The sequence below is a fragment of the Sparus aurata genome, chromosome 3 (genome assembly GCF_900880675.1).
Source record: "Sparus aurata chromosome 3, fSpaAur1.1, whole genome shotgun sequence".
NCBI lineage: Eukaryota > Metazoa > Chordata > Actinopteri > Spariformes > Sparidae > Sparus > Sparus aurata.
Genome location: NC_044189.1, coordinates 16631613 through 16648145, shown reverse-complemented (window position 1 = coordinate 16648145; position 16533 = coordinate 16631613). Strand labels below are relative to the sequence as shown.

Genomic DNA, 16533 nt, shown 5'->3' with positions numbered 1-16533 from the left:
ACTACCAACAGCCCCAAAACTCAGTTAACAAAAATATGAATCAGAGAAGAGCTGTAAATCTTCAACACGAAAGGAGGCTGAAACCTGACACTGTTTTTAGCAATTTTATGTTTAGTTAGTCAAGAGAGCGATGACATGACAGAGGTGGGGAATGACGTACAAAAAAGGTCAGAATCCTAAGACAATTTAAGGCTGCGACTAATGATTAAGATCATCTCTCTCATTTAATTGTTTCGTCCATTACATGGCAAAAAATGGTTTTAAAAAAAAAAGGGTTCAGCACATTTTTAAATGTCTCTTCAGTCCACAGCCAAAGACATTCAGTTAGAAATCATAGAAGACTAAGAAAACCAGCAAACATGGCTGCATGAAATTGGAAAGCCCCGACATTACGAAAGGAATTTTCACGAGATACCTTGAATAGCTCTGTTTGGAAATCACTTTAGAATGATTGGGTTTGAATTTGTGGGGGAAGGAATTCATCAAACAACAAAAGAAGGCCTTGTTCAAGATTGGTTGTGATTGGCGGAGCCTGCATCTCACAAGAAACAAACTCCCACATAGCCAAGAACCCTTAAGCTGGACAAAATCAGAGAAACTTCTCTTAGGTATGGTTATTCATGAAGAACAGAGGTTTGCTTTTGTATCAAGCAGCGAAAAAGCTGGGGCAGGACGTGTTTGAGTTAAATTACCTCACCTGACATTGCGACTATTGCACTTGAGCACATGTCAACGCTGAAACGATACATTCTGCAGCCTTACAGGTCTTCTTTTTCCAAGAAGGAACCAGCGAATGTTTCTTTCGGAACATGACTTCAGAAAACTTGAAAACCATTACTTTTCTGTCAATCGAACAGCTGCAGCTCTTAAAACAATCCCATCATCCATGACCAGGTATTAACAGATCCATCTCCACGACTCGGACGAACTATCACGAGACTGACATAACTAAGAAAACTGTCTGCTGATGAAGACCATTTGATACGGTTGAAAGCTCCAATCCCGCTTCGTCAATAGACTCCGTTTCAACGGGAGTACGAAGTAAAATGCAAAAACTGAAAGTAAGTGTAAATTTTGCTGACTAAATTACCAACAGACAAACAAAAAGGCCAACAGATGGAGTGGGACATGGAGGGGGACAGTGTGGGAGGTCAGATGGAGGCCAGGGTCTGGTCGGGAGTGTGAAGGCCACCTTATCACTGGCTTTAGACCACGCTTATCAGCCAGCCTGCCAGGAAATACACATTCCGGTGGTCCCATTGGACCGCATTGGGTTTCAGGTCTGCATGACCCCGCCCATCCGGCCCCTCGTTAACCCAATTAACACGATTGTTACGGAAACGCATGTGGAAGGAGAGTAAAGAGATATATGAATAATATGAGTTAAAATGATAATCTCATTTAAACAGTGTTAATGGTGCTGTTGGAGGGGATCTGTGACACTCCCTCACACACACACACACACACACACACTCACACGCGCACACACACACACACACACACACACACAAAGGTTTGTTGGTGGGAAGGAGGCGCCCTGTCTCTGAGGTTGTCATTTATAGCAAGGCTCTAACATCCCAGAATGCTTTGTGGTTTGGGGAGCCACCACTGTGTATATGCTCTCTAATTTAGAGTCCTGTAATAGCACAAACACACACAAAGCACGCACAAGCACACGCACACGCACACACACGAGCACACACTCTAGTGTAAAGGTGAAACACGACTGCTGTCCCTCTCTGTTTTTTAATTTATAGTAGTGGGACAGATGGAGAGGAGAGGAGGAGGAGGAGCAGAGGAGAGGAGAGGCGGCAGAGGAAGGAGGCTGTGGGAGTTGTATAAAGAGACGCAGACAGAAGATTATAGCAAGAAAAATAGAGAATTTGATATGAAAAACTGTGAATGAGAGACGCTCCAGAGGTGACACCAAGAAGGAAAAAAAGAGGGAGCAGAGTGAAAGAGAGCAGAAAGAGGGGATGGAGAGAGGGGCGATAAAGCTGTGACAGCAGCAGCCATGCTGGTTGTCATGGCGACGGCCGCGGAGAGCAGGTAGAGCGCGGTCTCCTGGGAATGAGCAGTGCACGCCTCCCTCCCCCACCCTCCTTCTCTCTCTCTCTCCCTCTCAACATCCCTCCATCTCCACCTCCACCTCCATCCGTCTGGCCTGGCTCCATCCCCTCTCTGCCGTCCCCGTCATCCGAACATCCGCGCTCTCCCCCTCTCTTCCCTCCCTCTCTCTCGCCTCCCACCCTTTCTTTCGCATCCTCCCCTCAGTTTCTGGGCTCTACCCACTTCTTTTTTTTATCCCCTTCCGATCGCTCAGCTCTCTATCAGTTTCCCTTTTTTTTATTCTTGCTTTCGTCTTCCCTCTGCTATCTCGCCATTACCTTAACTCTTTTTCCATCCTCACCTCTCTCTATTTTATTCCCTCCACTCTCTCCCTCTCTCTCATTATCCTGTGGTCTGCTGTACACCTCCCTTTTTTCCACTCCTCTCCTCTCTCTCCCTCCTCTTCTCTCTATATTCATCTAACCCCCCTCTCCAGAGAATATGTATGTATGTCTGCGCAGCGCTGCCCAATTACTGCAAGGGAGACTGTGTGTGTATGTGTGTTTGTGTGTGTGTGTGTGTGTGTGTTTGTGTGTGTGTGTGTGTGTGTGTGTGTGTGTGTTTGTGTGTGTGTGTGTGTGTGTGTGTGTGTGTGTGTGTTTTGTATCTACACGGGCTGTGTTTCTAGCCTGTTTTGACCTACCTAAAACACCTCCAGCATACTTCGTCTCCCTCTGACTCACTGAATCAACAAAACTGCTGCACACCACCTCGACTATTCACGAGCACTGCAACTGTGTGTGTGCGTGTGTTATCAGGGCCTTAATGTTAATGTTCATCGGTGCATACATGCGAGCGAGCGTGTCGACACTTGTGTGCGTCGCTGGTCGTGACAAGCGGAGCCAAAGTTTCCAGCCAGGTAAATTCTTTCTAATTCATGGAATGACTTGAACACATTCCACAGGGGGGGGGGGGTTTGGTGTTGCACAATGTTATGGAGCCAAATGATTGAAGAAAACAGGTACTTTCTAAACTGTGACTGGCAGCGTGAACAGAGATTCACACACTAGACTAGAAAGTACAACAATATGGTGTCTCAGTCTGGGTGTCAGTAAATACAGAGTTTGTGTAATAAATGCACCTTTCCAACAGCTGAGGAAGTATAGTAGGGCTGCAGCTAAAGACTTTTGTTTATTCTCGATGAAATCTGCATGCTATTTTCACAATTCCTTGATAAATCATTCGTCTGCTAATGTCCAAAAATGTGAAAAATGTTCAGCAAATATTCCCAGAGCCCAAAGTGACGCCTTTAAACTGCTCCTTCGAATAAACAGTCAAAAACCCAAATACTTTTCATTTACTAAAATAATTGACAAAGAAAATAAGCAAATCCTCACATATAACAAGCAGGAACCAGCCGGTGCTTGATAAATTACTGAGACAGTTAACTGAAAAAAACAAAACAATAAATGACCTGCCCAATATTGGGAAACTTACATCATCGGCTAGATATCCATTTCAGTGAAATTGTAGATGATTAATGAAGCCGACAATATTCATAATAATATTCATCGCACCTCTGAAGTAATCAGACGGGGATCCAGACTAACTTTTCACACTGGTTGCACGGGTGCGCCTAACGTTTTCATTTAGGGGCACCAGGACATCATTTGGGTGCACTAAATACATCTGAGTGTCATTTTTTAACACATTATGTAAATGATTGTAAAAAGGAATAAAGATGCAGATGCATGTTTTTCTCTTCATTTAAATCCCATTACCTCAGTAATTTAGCAATAAACTTATTTAATAACTACATTTATAGGTGCACCAGAGTGACCAATGAAAATATTTAGTCGCACTTGAAAGCGCATGCTGGAACCCTCTTGTCAGATCCTTTAGAAACAGCAATACCGCAATGTAAAACACTAATTTTTCCAAGTAAAACACATGCATTCAAGGAGTCTTTAGTATTATCAATGAAATGCGCTAAAAGTATCAAAAGTAAAAATGTCCCCTGTGACTGGGATTTTTAATGACTGGATAAATCTGAGGTGAGACGTGTAATGAGAGAGGAAAGAAGAAGAACACAGATATTTGTACTAAGCTTTGAGGGCACTCTCTAATCTTTGCCTTTCTGTGAAATATTTGATCCCTCCTTAGGCGCCAAACAATTAAGTGAAATGTAAACCTTTCCAGTTGGTGGTTGCCCACCCGAGAGACTTTACATTACTGTATATACTCTGGGGGCACCATCATGTTATGCCTGATGGATAATAACTCAAATATGATATCTAATTTTAAACTCAGCTCATGGACAGCGCTGGAGAAATTAGTTCTCAGTCTTCAGGATTTTTGAAACAATGTGGGCTGTAAAAGCATGGATTAATTCCTTGGATTCGGAATAATTTACAGTGCTTCATTTAAAAAAAATAAGAATTTGCCCTGAGGTTTGCCTCTCAGGCTACCTGCAGGCTGCCCCGCCATCTGATTGTTGGAGGTTGTTCAAAGCCTGAAAGGATGAGATGAGGACACAGGACTGAAAAACTACTCATCACCTTTCACTATGTTTTATTTGCTAGACTGACATATCTAATTATTTTGTTAAAATATCAGCTTTTGACCATGTGGCACAAGTTTATTAACGCGAACAATTTAGAAAATTGCAGACAAGATATTGAATGTGACACCTAAAGTATTAATACGAGGTTTAGCATGAGAGGTTAAAGGTTTATTTTGTAAAATATTGGCAGATTTTAAAAGAAGCTCCAAGACATATCAGCAGAGAAACCAACATCTGCTGCTCTTTGCTAGTTATCCTTGCCTATAGCTAGCTAATTAGCTCATGGCTAAGTTAGCCATGGAGCCAATGGCTCAAGAGTTTGTCTGGACATGGACATCAGATCAAAGTGGGACTCACCACGGTGACGAAGCCCCACTCAGCCAGACTTTGCAGTCAGAGAGTGAACAGAGTATGGAGGTGATTGACAGCGGCTCTAACCAAGACTATGACTTCAAGAAGTCAAGAAGAAACCGGTTGTCGAACATCAGCAGCGGGTGAAAACGGTATGTAGAGTTGGAATATTGTTACATCTTAGTCAGTCAAGGGTTTATTCCACCAAACTGGAGGTGACAGTGAAATGACAAACAAAGGCTGTGTTGATGAGTTTAATTTCATTCATGTTGAGTTAGAATGAAGTGTGTGTTGCGATGAGTTAATGAGGCAATTAAGTTTGTCTTGAGAGAAACTTGAATTCAGAGGGTGTATTGTTTAATTTACTGTTTTGGAAGCAAAATAGATCTAAGAGTATCTCTTTTCATGACATTTTGTGCGTTCATTTTGTTCATTTACTACACTTATTGCTGGCATATATCTCTGAAACTACAGGAAGCTATTAGACTATCACCAAAGGGGTGTTACGAGACAGCACTGCCCAGGGCTAGCTGGTTAGCATGCTAACTTCAGTGGACATCTCAGCAACAACACATAGACATCTCTGACATAACGTTAAAACTCTTGTTCCTTCACACTCTACTGATAATCTTTGTAAAAAAAATGTATGTTCTGAACTGAAATTTTGTCCATATCCTACAAATTGCTCCTTTAAATTTGCCACAGATTGCTGCAAAGTATTTTTTGAGCTCTCTCGGGGCCGATAAGATAATGATGCCACATGTTTTATCCACATTATAAAAGTTTAGTGAGCTGATAGTTTTCTATTCAGGGCAGGGCTTTAACTTGGTTTTCAGCTGCTAATTCTAAGACTCCATTGTTCTCTCAGCACAGCCAGAAATAGCAGGTATTGTGGCCGCAGGTTTGTCCGTCTCCTCAAGCCGTTATCAGTCTACCAGCAAATGGGAAATTCCGTTCCTTCAGACTTGAATCAAACACTAAAACTTTCTCCACAAGCAAGAAAAACTAATTTCAGTCAAATGCGCCACATCTGCCAGGCCGGTCCTCCCCATGTGATAAGAAATAGCTTTCAGATATGAGTGAGCAGCATGTGTACACATCCAACACACACACATAAATAGCCAGAGAGGAGGAGAGGAGGAGATGGGGTGAGGAAAGGGGGAGATAGATGTTTTTCTCACTGAAGGCCGTCATTATTCTGTCTCTCCGTCACTGCTCACCTCCAGACGTCGGCCATCTGAATACAACTCCGGATATGAACCGTGATCCTTTTCATTTCCTCTATGCACTGCAAGGTGACCCCCGTACCCTCACCCATCCTTTCACACACACACCTGAAATGCCTCCTCCACACCAGGAGTGTTTGCTACCTGCCGGCTTGTGTGTGTGTGTGTGTGAGGGGACTTTGTCCTCCAGGAGAGCGAGAAGGACCCACTTCCTGTGTCAAATTGCCTCTCACATTCCACACTCTCCCTGGATCCGCCTCGCTCGGGCTATTTTTTCCTCTTTCTTGCTCCTTCTCTCTTTCTTCTTCTCTCTATGGGGGGCTTTGTCAGCTATCGGAGGCACAAAACACTGATTCATTCCATGAGTTAACATGATCCTCAAGAACACGGCGCTTTTCCGCCACACACACACACACGCTCTCTCTCTCTCTCACACACACACAGTTTTCAAGGAGCGAGGGCTGGCGAGAACAAGTATTTGGCAGTGGAGATTCACTATTTTTGAGCCCACACACAGACAGATGGACAGTGAGCGCTCTCACGGAGGCAGACGGAAGCACACACAAACTTGCTATCCGTGGGACACAACAGATGTCTGTGGGAAAATCGGTCTCCCATGTAAAATATAGTCACCAGGATATGATGTCACAACACAGAGACAGGACGCCAGGGATCACACGAACACGCACATGCACAAGAGTCAGCTGGTTTCAAGCCAAGAGGCATTTAAAGAAAGATCTTGTCAGCATGTGACTGTGGGTCATGTGTGTGTGTGTGTGTGTGTGTGTGTGTGCATGCGCGTGCGTGTGAGTTCAAGGCCTGGGCTGCTTGAGGTGAGCCTTGCAATTATTGGACTGTTGACGCGTGCGAGTGTTTCCTATTCCGGCACCTCCTGGATCCATCTGTGTGCTCCTAACACAGTGTATATTTAAGTGTTTGTGTGTGTGCACGTGTTTATATATATGTGTCACACCTGTCTCCATCTGCACGCTTTAAGACAGATTAGGTCAGCCGGAGGCCAAGGATCTTTGGCAAAGACTGCAACCGACTGACCTAGTAATAATCACTCTGTGTGGCTGTGTGTGTGTGTGGCTGTGTGTGTGTGTGTGTGTGTCTTGTTGAAAGCTGCTGTCAGAACCAGTGTAGCATCACAGGAGAGACAGCACAATGACACTCCGAGATGTTGACAATACAAATATTGCACCCGAGCGAGGAAATGGAGGAAAGACTGAATTAGGCAAGACAGGGCAATCAAATGCCCCGGGGCTGCAGACCTCAAGGGGTGACAAAAACACTCAGGAAGACTGCATGAGGATTGGTTTTAGCGATATAATTAAATGAAAGTTTGCCAGGGGAACACGCACCACGGAAATGCATCATTAAGTCATGTGGATTCTGCTTTTTTGTCTAACAGCCTTGTGTTACAATCTACTTTAAAGACCTTCAAGTTGTTTTCAATAAAAGGACCACGAACTAACATGAATCAAAGCTTTTTATCCTATGTCATTTGAATATTTGACTACGGTTGTTTTCACATTAGTCTGCAGATAGGAGAAAGTTTCTGTTTCATATTTAAATCTTATCTTTAAACATGGATGTATGACTCAGGAGTGATTGGGGAAAAAAACCTCTCAACAAACATGTCTGGAAAGGCTCTTATCATTCCGGCAAAGGAGTATCGGTTGCACTGGACTTGACGGGAACTTTGAGCAACGCTTATGTATTTTTCTGCAGAAAGATCGTTGATTGTTGAGTCACTTTCCATCCATCAGTCAATCCGTCCATTACTGTAACCACTCATCCTTTTGCGGGGCCGCTAGGAGTCGATCTGGGGCCCAGATTGAAAAATCAAAATCAAATACCAAATTGGGTCTTTGGCGTTAGACCTGAGCCATTAACCCAAAGTGTTTGAGGTAATGAAACTCAACATCGACTATCTTTCTCCAGAAGTACTGACAAAGTGACATTATGTGGCGTTAAAGGGGACAGGGTGAATGTTGCACAGTGGGTGGTAAGTGGAGCACATTTTGCTCCCTACCAGCTCAATGTGGGTAAAAATAAAGGTAAGATAAGATATCACTCAGTAGTATAAAGACTATTTCTAACTCACTATTGAGCCCCAATTACACAGACTGGGGGAGTTTCATGAGAATAGTGTACAAAATGTATTCTTCTTAAATTGACATTCAAAGCTACATCTATATTTTGACTATTTTTAGGTCCTGCTTCCTTTCTTTCTCAATGATTCAATGAGCTACCACCCTTCTCTACCTCCACCTCCTCATGGGATAAATCTGGATTCATCGGTAACGGAAGGTGTGGGCGTGCTATTGGGGGGGGGCGTCAAGATCGGCGTGGATGGTTCCGGAGAGGAGGCGTGTGTGAGGATAGAGAGACAGAGAGAGAGAGGGGAGTGTGTGAGGGGAGAGAGAGAGAGACAGAGAGAGAGGTGGTGGGTCTCGCGTATTCCCAATCAGCTTCCCTCTTCGCGATTCCCGATGACATCATTCCATCCCAGCCTCCGTTCGTTCGCGCACCGCATCGCCGTTAACTTCCCCGTTACCCCACCCACTTTTCGCCACAAACACGCACGGACACACACACACAAGCGCACCTCCGGTTATATCAGGAGGATGCCCCTGCTCGGATACAATGAGGCCATCGTTATCTGATAATGAAGGGTGCGCGCACCTCACAGGTTGGAAATCGGACATCCAATCCCCCCAAGCACACACACACACACACACACACACACACACGTCCTACAGCGCGACTACCCGGTAATAAAGTCGTTAAAGCCGCAGTATGACTGGAGCCCCTGAAATTATCGGCAGGATGTGAGCTGGTGACACAGACACCACATACCGAGTCACCCGCACAATGACCCGTAATCAAGCCCAATTAGAGATTACCCGCTAATTACCGACACACGCGCGCGCGCACACACACACCTCCTGTCTGACTTAGAGGGGACGCAGGCCACAATAAACCCCGACGCTGAGACACAAAGGGTGGTGTGTGTGTATGTGTGTGTGTGTGTGTGAGAGAGTGCGCCTGTGGGTGTGTGCGTAAAAGCGGGTGGGTTGGTGGTAGTGGTGGTGGTGCACGGGAATCGCCAGCCCCCCGAGAGGGAGTCACGGACGGCCAATAAGGGCTGATAAGTAGGTCGAGTGCAGGATTTCCTACCGATCACCGGCATCAGCGTCTCCTTAATGATACACGCATGCAATAGGCTACATGCACACATACACACACACACACAAATGCCCCGGCTCCTGTGAGCACGGAGCTCTGCCCGGTTAACAAAGGGATCTGAGGCTCGTTGCTTACCGTGGCGGCGTGAGCAAGCAGCGCCGTGAGCGCCAGGAGCCAGGGCAGCTTCATGGTCGGGGTGCGCGGGCACAGCCTCCCGGTGCCGCCGCTGCCTTCACGGGGGTTCGGGGAGGTGGGGGGAGAGAAGCTGCTGCTGCTGCTGCTGCTGTCGGGGTCTCGGTAGTCTGTCCAACTTCACAGCGCGCCGCCCGTCCGCGCGACCATCCGTCCTTCTATTCGGGCTGTTAAATCCAAGGCTTCACGCGCTGCTGCTGCCGCTGCTGCTGCGGGTCCAGGTCACCATAAACGACGAGATTACCGCGAGGCCTCTTCTCTCTCTGTTTCTCCCAGTTTGTGTGCTCCAAACCTCGTAGATTTACTACCGGGAGACGCCAGACCTCGTCTCTCTCTCTCTCTCTCTCTGTTTTAATACACTTACAGTCTCTCTCTCTCTCTCTCTCTCTCTCTCTCTCTCTCTCTGTCAATACACTCACAGTCTGTCTCGCTCTCTCCCTCGCTCGCTCTCTCCTCCCCCTCTCCGTTGAGGGCAGGATGTTCCGTATGGCGACGCTGCTTGGCCTGGTAGTCTGGCAGGAGGAGCTGTGTGTGTGTGTGTGTGTTTTCGTGAGAAAGAGAGAGAGAGAGAGAGAGAAAGAGAGAGGGGGGGTGGTGGTGGCGGTGGGGGATCTCCGCGAGCAAGGGCGAGGATGCCCCCTGCAGCTCGTTTAGGCACCCGCAGCCCGTTAAACACACACACTCGCGCACGACGCGGGGCACACTGCGCACCGCGGGGCATGCACCGGCTGCTCCCGGGTTGTGCCTTTTCTTTCCCGCTCAGGTGGTTCCGGTTGGCTGCACGCCCATCGATACACACCTTCAACGGTCAGCTCCGCTGCTCCGCTGTGATTGGCTGAGTCACGGTCAGGACGTGTGTTTGAGGAAATAAAAAAAAAAAAACAAAGAAAAAGAAAAAAGTCTCCGATGAGCTCACACCTGTGCCTACGTCACAACAATTAATATTCATACGCTACTCGTGCCGTAGCCTACTTGTGTTGCCAAGCAACCGTGCAGTTTAGGCTAACTGCTTAAACCCAATAACTACGGGAGGAAATGATGATTGTTTAAAGCCATGAGCTGCTATTAACATAGGTTAAACATACAGAAACCCAAACTGAAACCTTCTGACAACTTAAACTGATAGATGTTAGCTACCTTCACAGCTAACATGCTAAAACTTTAATTGAGCTTGAAAGTGATTCTGGACCAAATACCAGGTGGACAAAGGCACTGTTCGCCTACTGCCCTCTTCTACTTAAACTACTATGTAGTTTGGGGACAGATTAATTCATTGGCTGATTGTGTTATGCCTGAATAAACTCTTTGTTATCTTGACAATAAATATTCTGACCTTAAAGGACAATACCATTTCATACTGATTTACTTACTATATTTGGCAGACCCTGCCACCTACGGTGACCTTTAAAGACCAAATGTGTTATTTTGAGAGAGGAATCCAGACCTAGAATTTTAATATTTACAATGTTAATGAGGTGATTCAGAAATAATTATTTTTTCCATAACTGCATAAACAAGCTCTTCTCAGACAAAAATGTCCCTAGAACACAGAGGGTAGAAAGGTAAAAGTAAAAATTAAAACAGCATGAAATTATGTTGTCCCTCAGATTGTTAATTTATTCAATAATGAAAACAGAAATTGTTTTTTTTAAATGCCTAAAAAAAACTAGTTAATCAACTCTTTTAATTAAACTCTTCCCTAAAATGTCATGCACCTTTAACATCTGAAGTGGATGGAGTTGGTTCATTTTCAATAAACTCTCATGAAAGCCATAGAAAAAAAAGCTGAATTGGACCCTGCAAAATACTTTTGTCAAGCAACTAAATGTTTTTTTTCTGGTAATATTAAAGCAACAAGTAAAAAAAAATACATATAGTATCTGTTTCATAATACCAAAGTTAACCCCCTAGGTGCCTCCATTGACACCTTGTAGTTTGGTTTAGTTATTTAGCCTACATTTTGATATCCACCACATATTAAGATGGAGGACCCACCTTAACTTTGCAATTATTAATACCATCGAGCAGCTGGGTGAAAGTTGGCAAACTCCCCAAGAGCCTTGACCCTAAGGCTCAGGGTAGCCTCCACTTCTACCCAGTTGGTAATCCATAAAGGAACCTAAAGGTCTGACTTCTGTAGCTCCCTGTATCCTTAAGCTACAGCACTTTTCCAGTGGTTCAGAATCACTGCAGGTGCTGCACCCTCACTTCTTTAGGCTTTATTTTTTATCCGCTTTAAAAAGTCAACAAAGCCATGGGATTACCGCCACCAGCAACACACCCAACCTGACTTGTTTGTCTAAATAACATCCTGGCTGTTTCCGCTCAGGCCCTGCATGCTCCATACAAAAGCTAGACAGGTTTATTTTATCCTCATTTCTCCCTGAACGATACAATTGAAAGATCACAAGCAGGATGTTGTGTTAAGACACCTGCTCAGCATAGGCCGATGGTCCGCTCGAGGTCATTACTCATGACAAAAATACAATCAGAGAATTAACCTTTTGTGTGGGTTTCGTTTTCTCTCGTTCTGTCCTCACACAAAGGCCTTTTACTTTTGCCTAGCGGGATAAAGATTTCCACTATTGCTTATCCAGTAGTCATCATGTAAATAATAAACCCTTTGCTTCAACAGACACTGTTATTTGTGTCCATGACTGAAACTGGCAGTAATCGCTGCTGGCTGCCATTAGTCTAACCATGCCATGTTAAGATGCCAGTTGAAGAAACTAGAGCGAAAGGAGAAAGATGCCCCCATCTGACAGATTTGTTCATATGGCTGAAATAGAAACCATGGCACAGATTCTGAAAAAAAAAAAACAAAACAAAAAAAAAACAAAACACTATATCAATCACTTATTTGTAAGAATCACCTATGTGTCTGCTTTGCCCTTTCACCCTGTGTGAGTACATACAACACACAATGAAGGACACTTGAGACGGTTAAATTTTCAAAGTTTTTTTGTTCAGTTTGGTTTCAAAATAAAGATCACACAATTGTTTAGAGACAATCTACAACAGGAGTTACAAAAAATAGTTGCCCAGGCAATAAGCATACACAGGTTCTGTTAACTATACACATATGGTTACAGGTGTGCTCGTAGTAAATATACACAAGGCTGCTCCAAATGTACACCGCGCTGTGGCGGGCTGCCTCTCTCACCCAAAAGGACATAGACAGTATGATACAGCACTTACAGCACTAGAGAAATGCCAAAAAACACAAGAATCTCCTCTGTACAATCCATGGGTTTACCCCTCTGAAAACAGTCATGGGGGGTTTAAATGAGTAAAAGTTATTTCTCCCACCCGGCCAGCATACCCATACACATGACACATTTCATGGGGTAAAACATTCCTATAAAAAGATCTTAAAAAAAAAAAAAAAGGTCAAAATAACAAAACCTTCAACATAAACCAGAAGACACCACTAAGTCTAACATAACATGTCCAATTGGGAGTCAGTGGGAGATCGACGTCTTAAGTTAAGCAGTGACAAGATAAAGATAAAACCAAGCGTGGCGAATCTTTGTACAAGTACTACGCTGTATAGAAAGGGCTTTTCAAAACAAAAATTTGATATTACAATTTACAATATACAACAACTCATATGTCACAACCAAGGAGGTGAGAATATACACTGAAATGCACAGGTTTTTTTTCTAAGATTTTTTTTTTTCAGAGTGAGCTTTTTTCTTTTTTCTTCTCATACCAAAAAGGGTGGTAAAGCACTTTTACATTACAAGGGTTTACAAATGTACAATTATACAGTCAGAAGTATGTGGTCACTACTAGGATACATTATAGATACAGATTCAACATCAAAAACCAGAAAAACTACAAAGTTTTATATATATATTTATATATATATGCAAAGGTCTACACCAAGTATACACGTTATATTTATAGAAGCAAGACCAGAAAACGAATCTCCCATGCTAAATGATCTGTCTGCTGGTTAGCTGATGGCATGTGTGTGTGTTTGTGTGTATTCGTCTATGATTCTGTGAAGTCAGACAAATTAAATACTCGTTCCATCTCATAGTGGTAAATAGCTAGGATGGGAAGAGAGGGGCAGGGGGACACTAGGATTGTGTGTGCAGCAGTAGCAAAAAGTGAAATGATTTTTGAGTTCATCAGAAAAGAGGAAACGTAAGGAAAACAATTATTTTTTTAAAAAGAAGGAGGGAGTGAAGCGATGAGTGGAACAGGTCTCACCTCTCTTCACTCCCTGCCCTCCCTTCCCCATTTCAGAAGGCCTGGACTTGGGTGGGGGAGGGGGAAACGAAATCAGAAAAAAAAAAAAATAAGGCTGCCTGTAGTAGCAGGCTCCTCCCGAGAGGTTTTCAACGGTCCTCGGCGAGTAGGATTTGGAGGGGGGAAGTGGGCACAATGCCCTCTGAAAGGCCTGACAGGGACAGGAGGGTGGGGCTGGTAGACATGACAGCTTTAAGGGAGTGAGGTGAAGGGTGGGGGGAGGGGAGGATAAAGGTGGTAGACAAGATTTCAGGCTGGAGGGGAAGGGGAGTCATTTTACATGATGCCGTTAGGGGGGCCACACAGAGGACCCAGGTCGACGCCATTCTTCATGTAGTACTTCTCCAGCTTGGCCAAGATGTGTTTTCCATACGTGTACTTCCTCAGGGTGGAAATGTGGGGCCGGATCTGCACGGAGACAAACACACATGTTGAACATGTTCACAATGAATTGAGATGCATCCTTTCTGGTGGAGTCTTTCCAAACAACCACAAGAAAAATCTTGATTGTTTTATGTCTACACCAACACCCATTTATCTAAAAATCAATGTCCACTTGCGCTTGTGTCAGCTTCTGTGTTGTTGCCTAGGGAACTATTCACACCAGCGACCTGCTAAAAAGATTTATGGATGTGCAGGCGAATGAAGGGTAGGGCTATAGGTTGAGAGTTGTCTCTATACCCTCCAGGAATATTTAAGGTTGACAAGTTGATGCTGAAACAATTAGTCATTCAAAACAAAATTCATCAAATACTTTGTGATAATCAGTATTTGAAGTCATTTCCATTTATAGGTTTATTTCATTTTATGTGAAATTGCTTTCCAGTCCATCATTGTTATTTAAAAAAAGGGTACATCTGTTAGTTGGAGAGTCAAAGTAAACAATTCTTAAAATGTCCAGTGTTTGGTGCATTAAGGGGCAGAAATGGAAAAATAATATTCATAGACCCAGGGTTCTTGCAGGTTTCAGTAAGTCAAATTTAAGACCTTTTTAAGACATTTTAAGACCATAAAAATTAAAATTTAAGACCTTCACGATGCATTACCAAAAAAAATTCAATGTGCAAAATCAAATAAATTCTGAAAAATCATTTTATTACAATGAGTTCAGTCATTAACAGATTAAACAGGCTAAAACAAACTTGCCTTCAAATAGAATACATTTAATTTCATATTAATTAAAAAGCGCACTGCAACTTACAAATGCGAGAAAAAAAATCTCTCTCTCTCTCACCCTCTCACACACACACACACACTCACCCGCTCTCTCTCACACACTCTCTCTCTTCCAATGAAAGTACCTAGCACTAGCTAAAAAAGTCATACGTCATACGCTCATTTACATATTGATGACGTAATCACGTGCTCATTTGCATAATGCTCACTGGTTGTGTCTGTTGCAGTGAGGGGGAGATTATTTTAAGCCATATATACAAAAGGTTGATAGAGAAATCTTTACCAGCGATCACTCTGAGCAGCATGTGAATTACAATATAATATATTTCTCGCCTTTCCCCTGATGATCTGAATAAGTCGCTACATGTTTCGCTAGTCGCTTTTTAGAGATAAAGTCGCTAAGAGGGTCTGAAAAGTCTCTAAATCCAGCGAGAAAGTCGCAAAGTTGGCAACACTGCACGTACATTCCAACACAAATATCCCCCAGAAACTACACACCAAACCAAAGTTCTGCGGCCAGCGTCTCTGTGGATGAACAAGGGTAAAACAGTTTTTAGACCTGACCAAATGAAATTTTTAAGACGTTTTAAGGCCTTAAATTTAAAGGTTCAGAATTTTAGATTTTTTAAGACTTTAAGACCCCGCGGGAACCCTGTAGACCACAGAAGGTTTGTTCCAATTGCTATCGAACTGCAACTCTCAATATAATGCGCAATATCACTTTTACAATATTGGATTAAATATAACCTTGTATTACTTCAATATCATTGAATATACAGGGTTCGTACACATTTTTCAAGGTCAAATTCAAGCACTTTTCAAGCACTTTTAAGGGTCATTTTTAAGATTTCCAGCACCTTATTGCTGGGCTAAAATATGTATCTACAGGAACATATAAACTCATTATTTTTTCTTCACTTTTTATCACAATTATGTACACTGTATTATGCTGTAAACATCTAAAATTATGTTTCATAAGAGCAAAAACTTCAGAAATTAATTATCCAGTCTGATCCCAATTTTGTGAAAGACAGTTATAATGTCAAGCACTTTCAAGCACTTAAACTAAAATCCAAGCACTTTTCAGACCTTGAAAACACAACATTGAAATTCAAGTACTTTCAAGGATTTCAAGCACCCGTACGAACCCTGAACATACTACCTGTTCAATTTTTGTTTTTATTGTAGTTTATTTATCCTAAATAAATCTTATTTTATTTTCATTTCCATTTGGCAATGAACAGCATTTACTCCTTTTACACTTTTTTTAGTCTATTGTGGCATTATTATTATCATCATCATCAATTCTCTGGCACAATCATTTCCTTCTGGTTAAAGACATTTTAATCTTACCTTATAAATTATATTCCTATTAGTGCGAAATCACATGAAGGTGAGAATGATTTTTATTTTTTTTTCCAGGCTGATTTGCAACACTTCATGCCTCCTCTCTTCTTCAACCAGTATCACCAAGTGTGTCATTTCCATTCATGCCAGCTTATAAATAATTCTGGTAAAAAGTAC

General features: G+C 43.0%; 2 protein-coding genes across 5 annotated transcripts in view; both read right to left on the bottom strand.

The window, feature by feature from the left end:
* The window catches only part of sdc3 (syndecan 3), a 41550-nt gene extending 31413 nt beyond the window's left edge, over nucleotides 1-10137 (bottom strand). Inside the window, exon 1 of the mRNA XM_030412150.1 lies at nucleotides 9520-10137. Within this exon, the coding sequence (XP_030268010.1) occupies nucleotides 9520-9573 (54 nt within the window). The 5' untranslated portion in view covers nucleotides 9574-10137. The remainder of the gene's footprint in view (nucleotides 1-9519) is intronic.
* Nucleotides 10138-12519: 2382 nt separating this feature from the next.
* Nucleotides 12520-16533, bottom strand: part of pum1 (pumilio RNA-binding family member 1) — a 29965-nt gene continuing 25951 nt past the window's right edge. For all 4 annotated transcript variants that reach the window (XM_030411933.1, XM_030411935.1, XM_030411934.1 and 1 more), the window contains exon 23: nucleotides 12520-14241. In XM_030411933.1, the coding sequence (XP_030267793.1) occupies nucleotides 14110-14241 (132 nt within the window). In that variant the 3' untranslated portion in view covers nucleotides 12520-14109. The remainder of the gene's footprint in view (nucleotides 14242-16533) is intronic.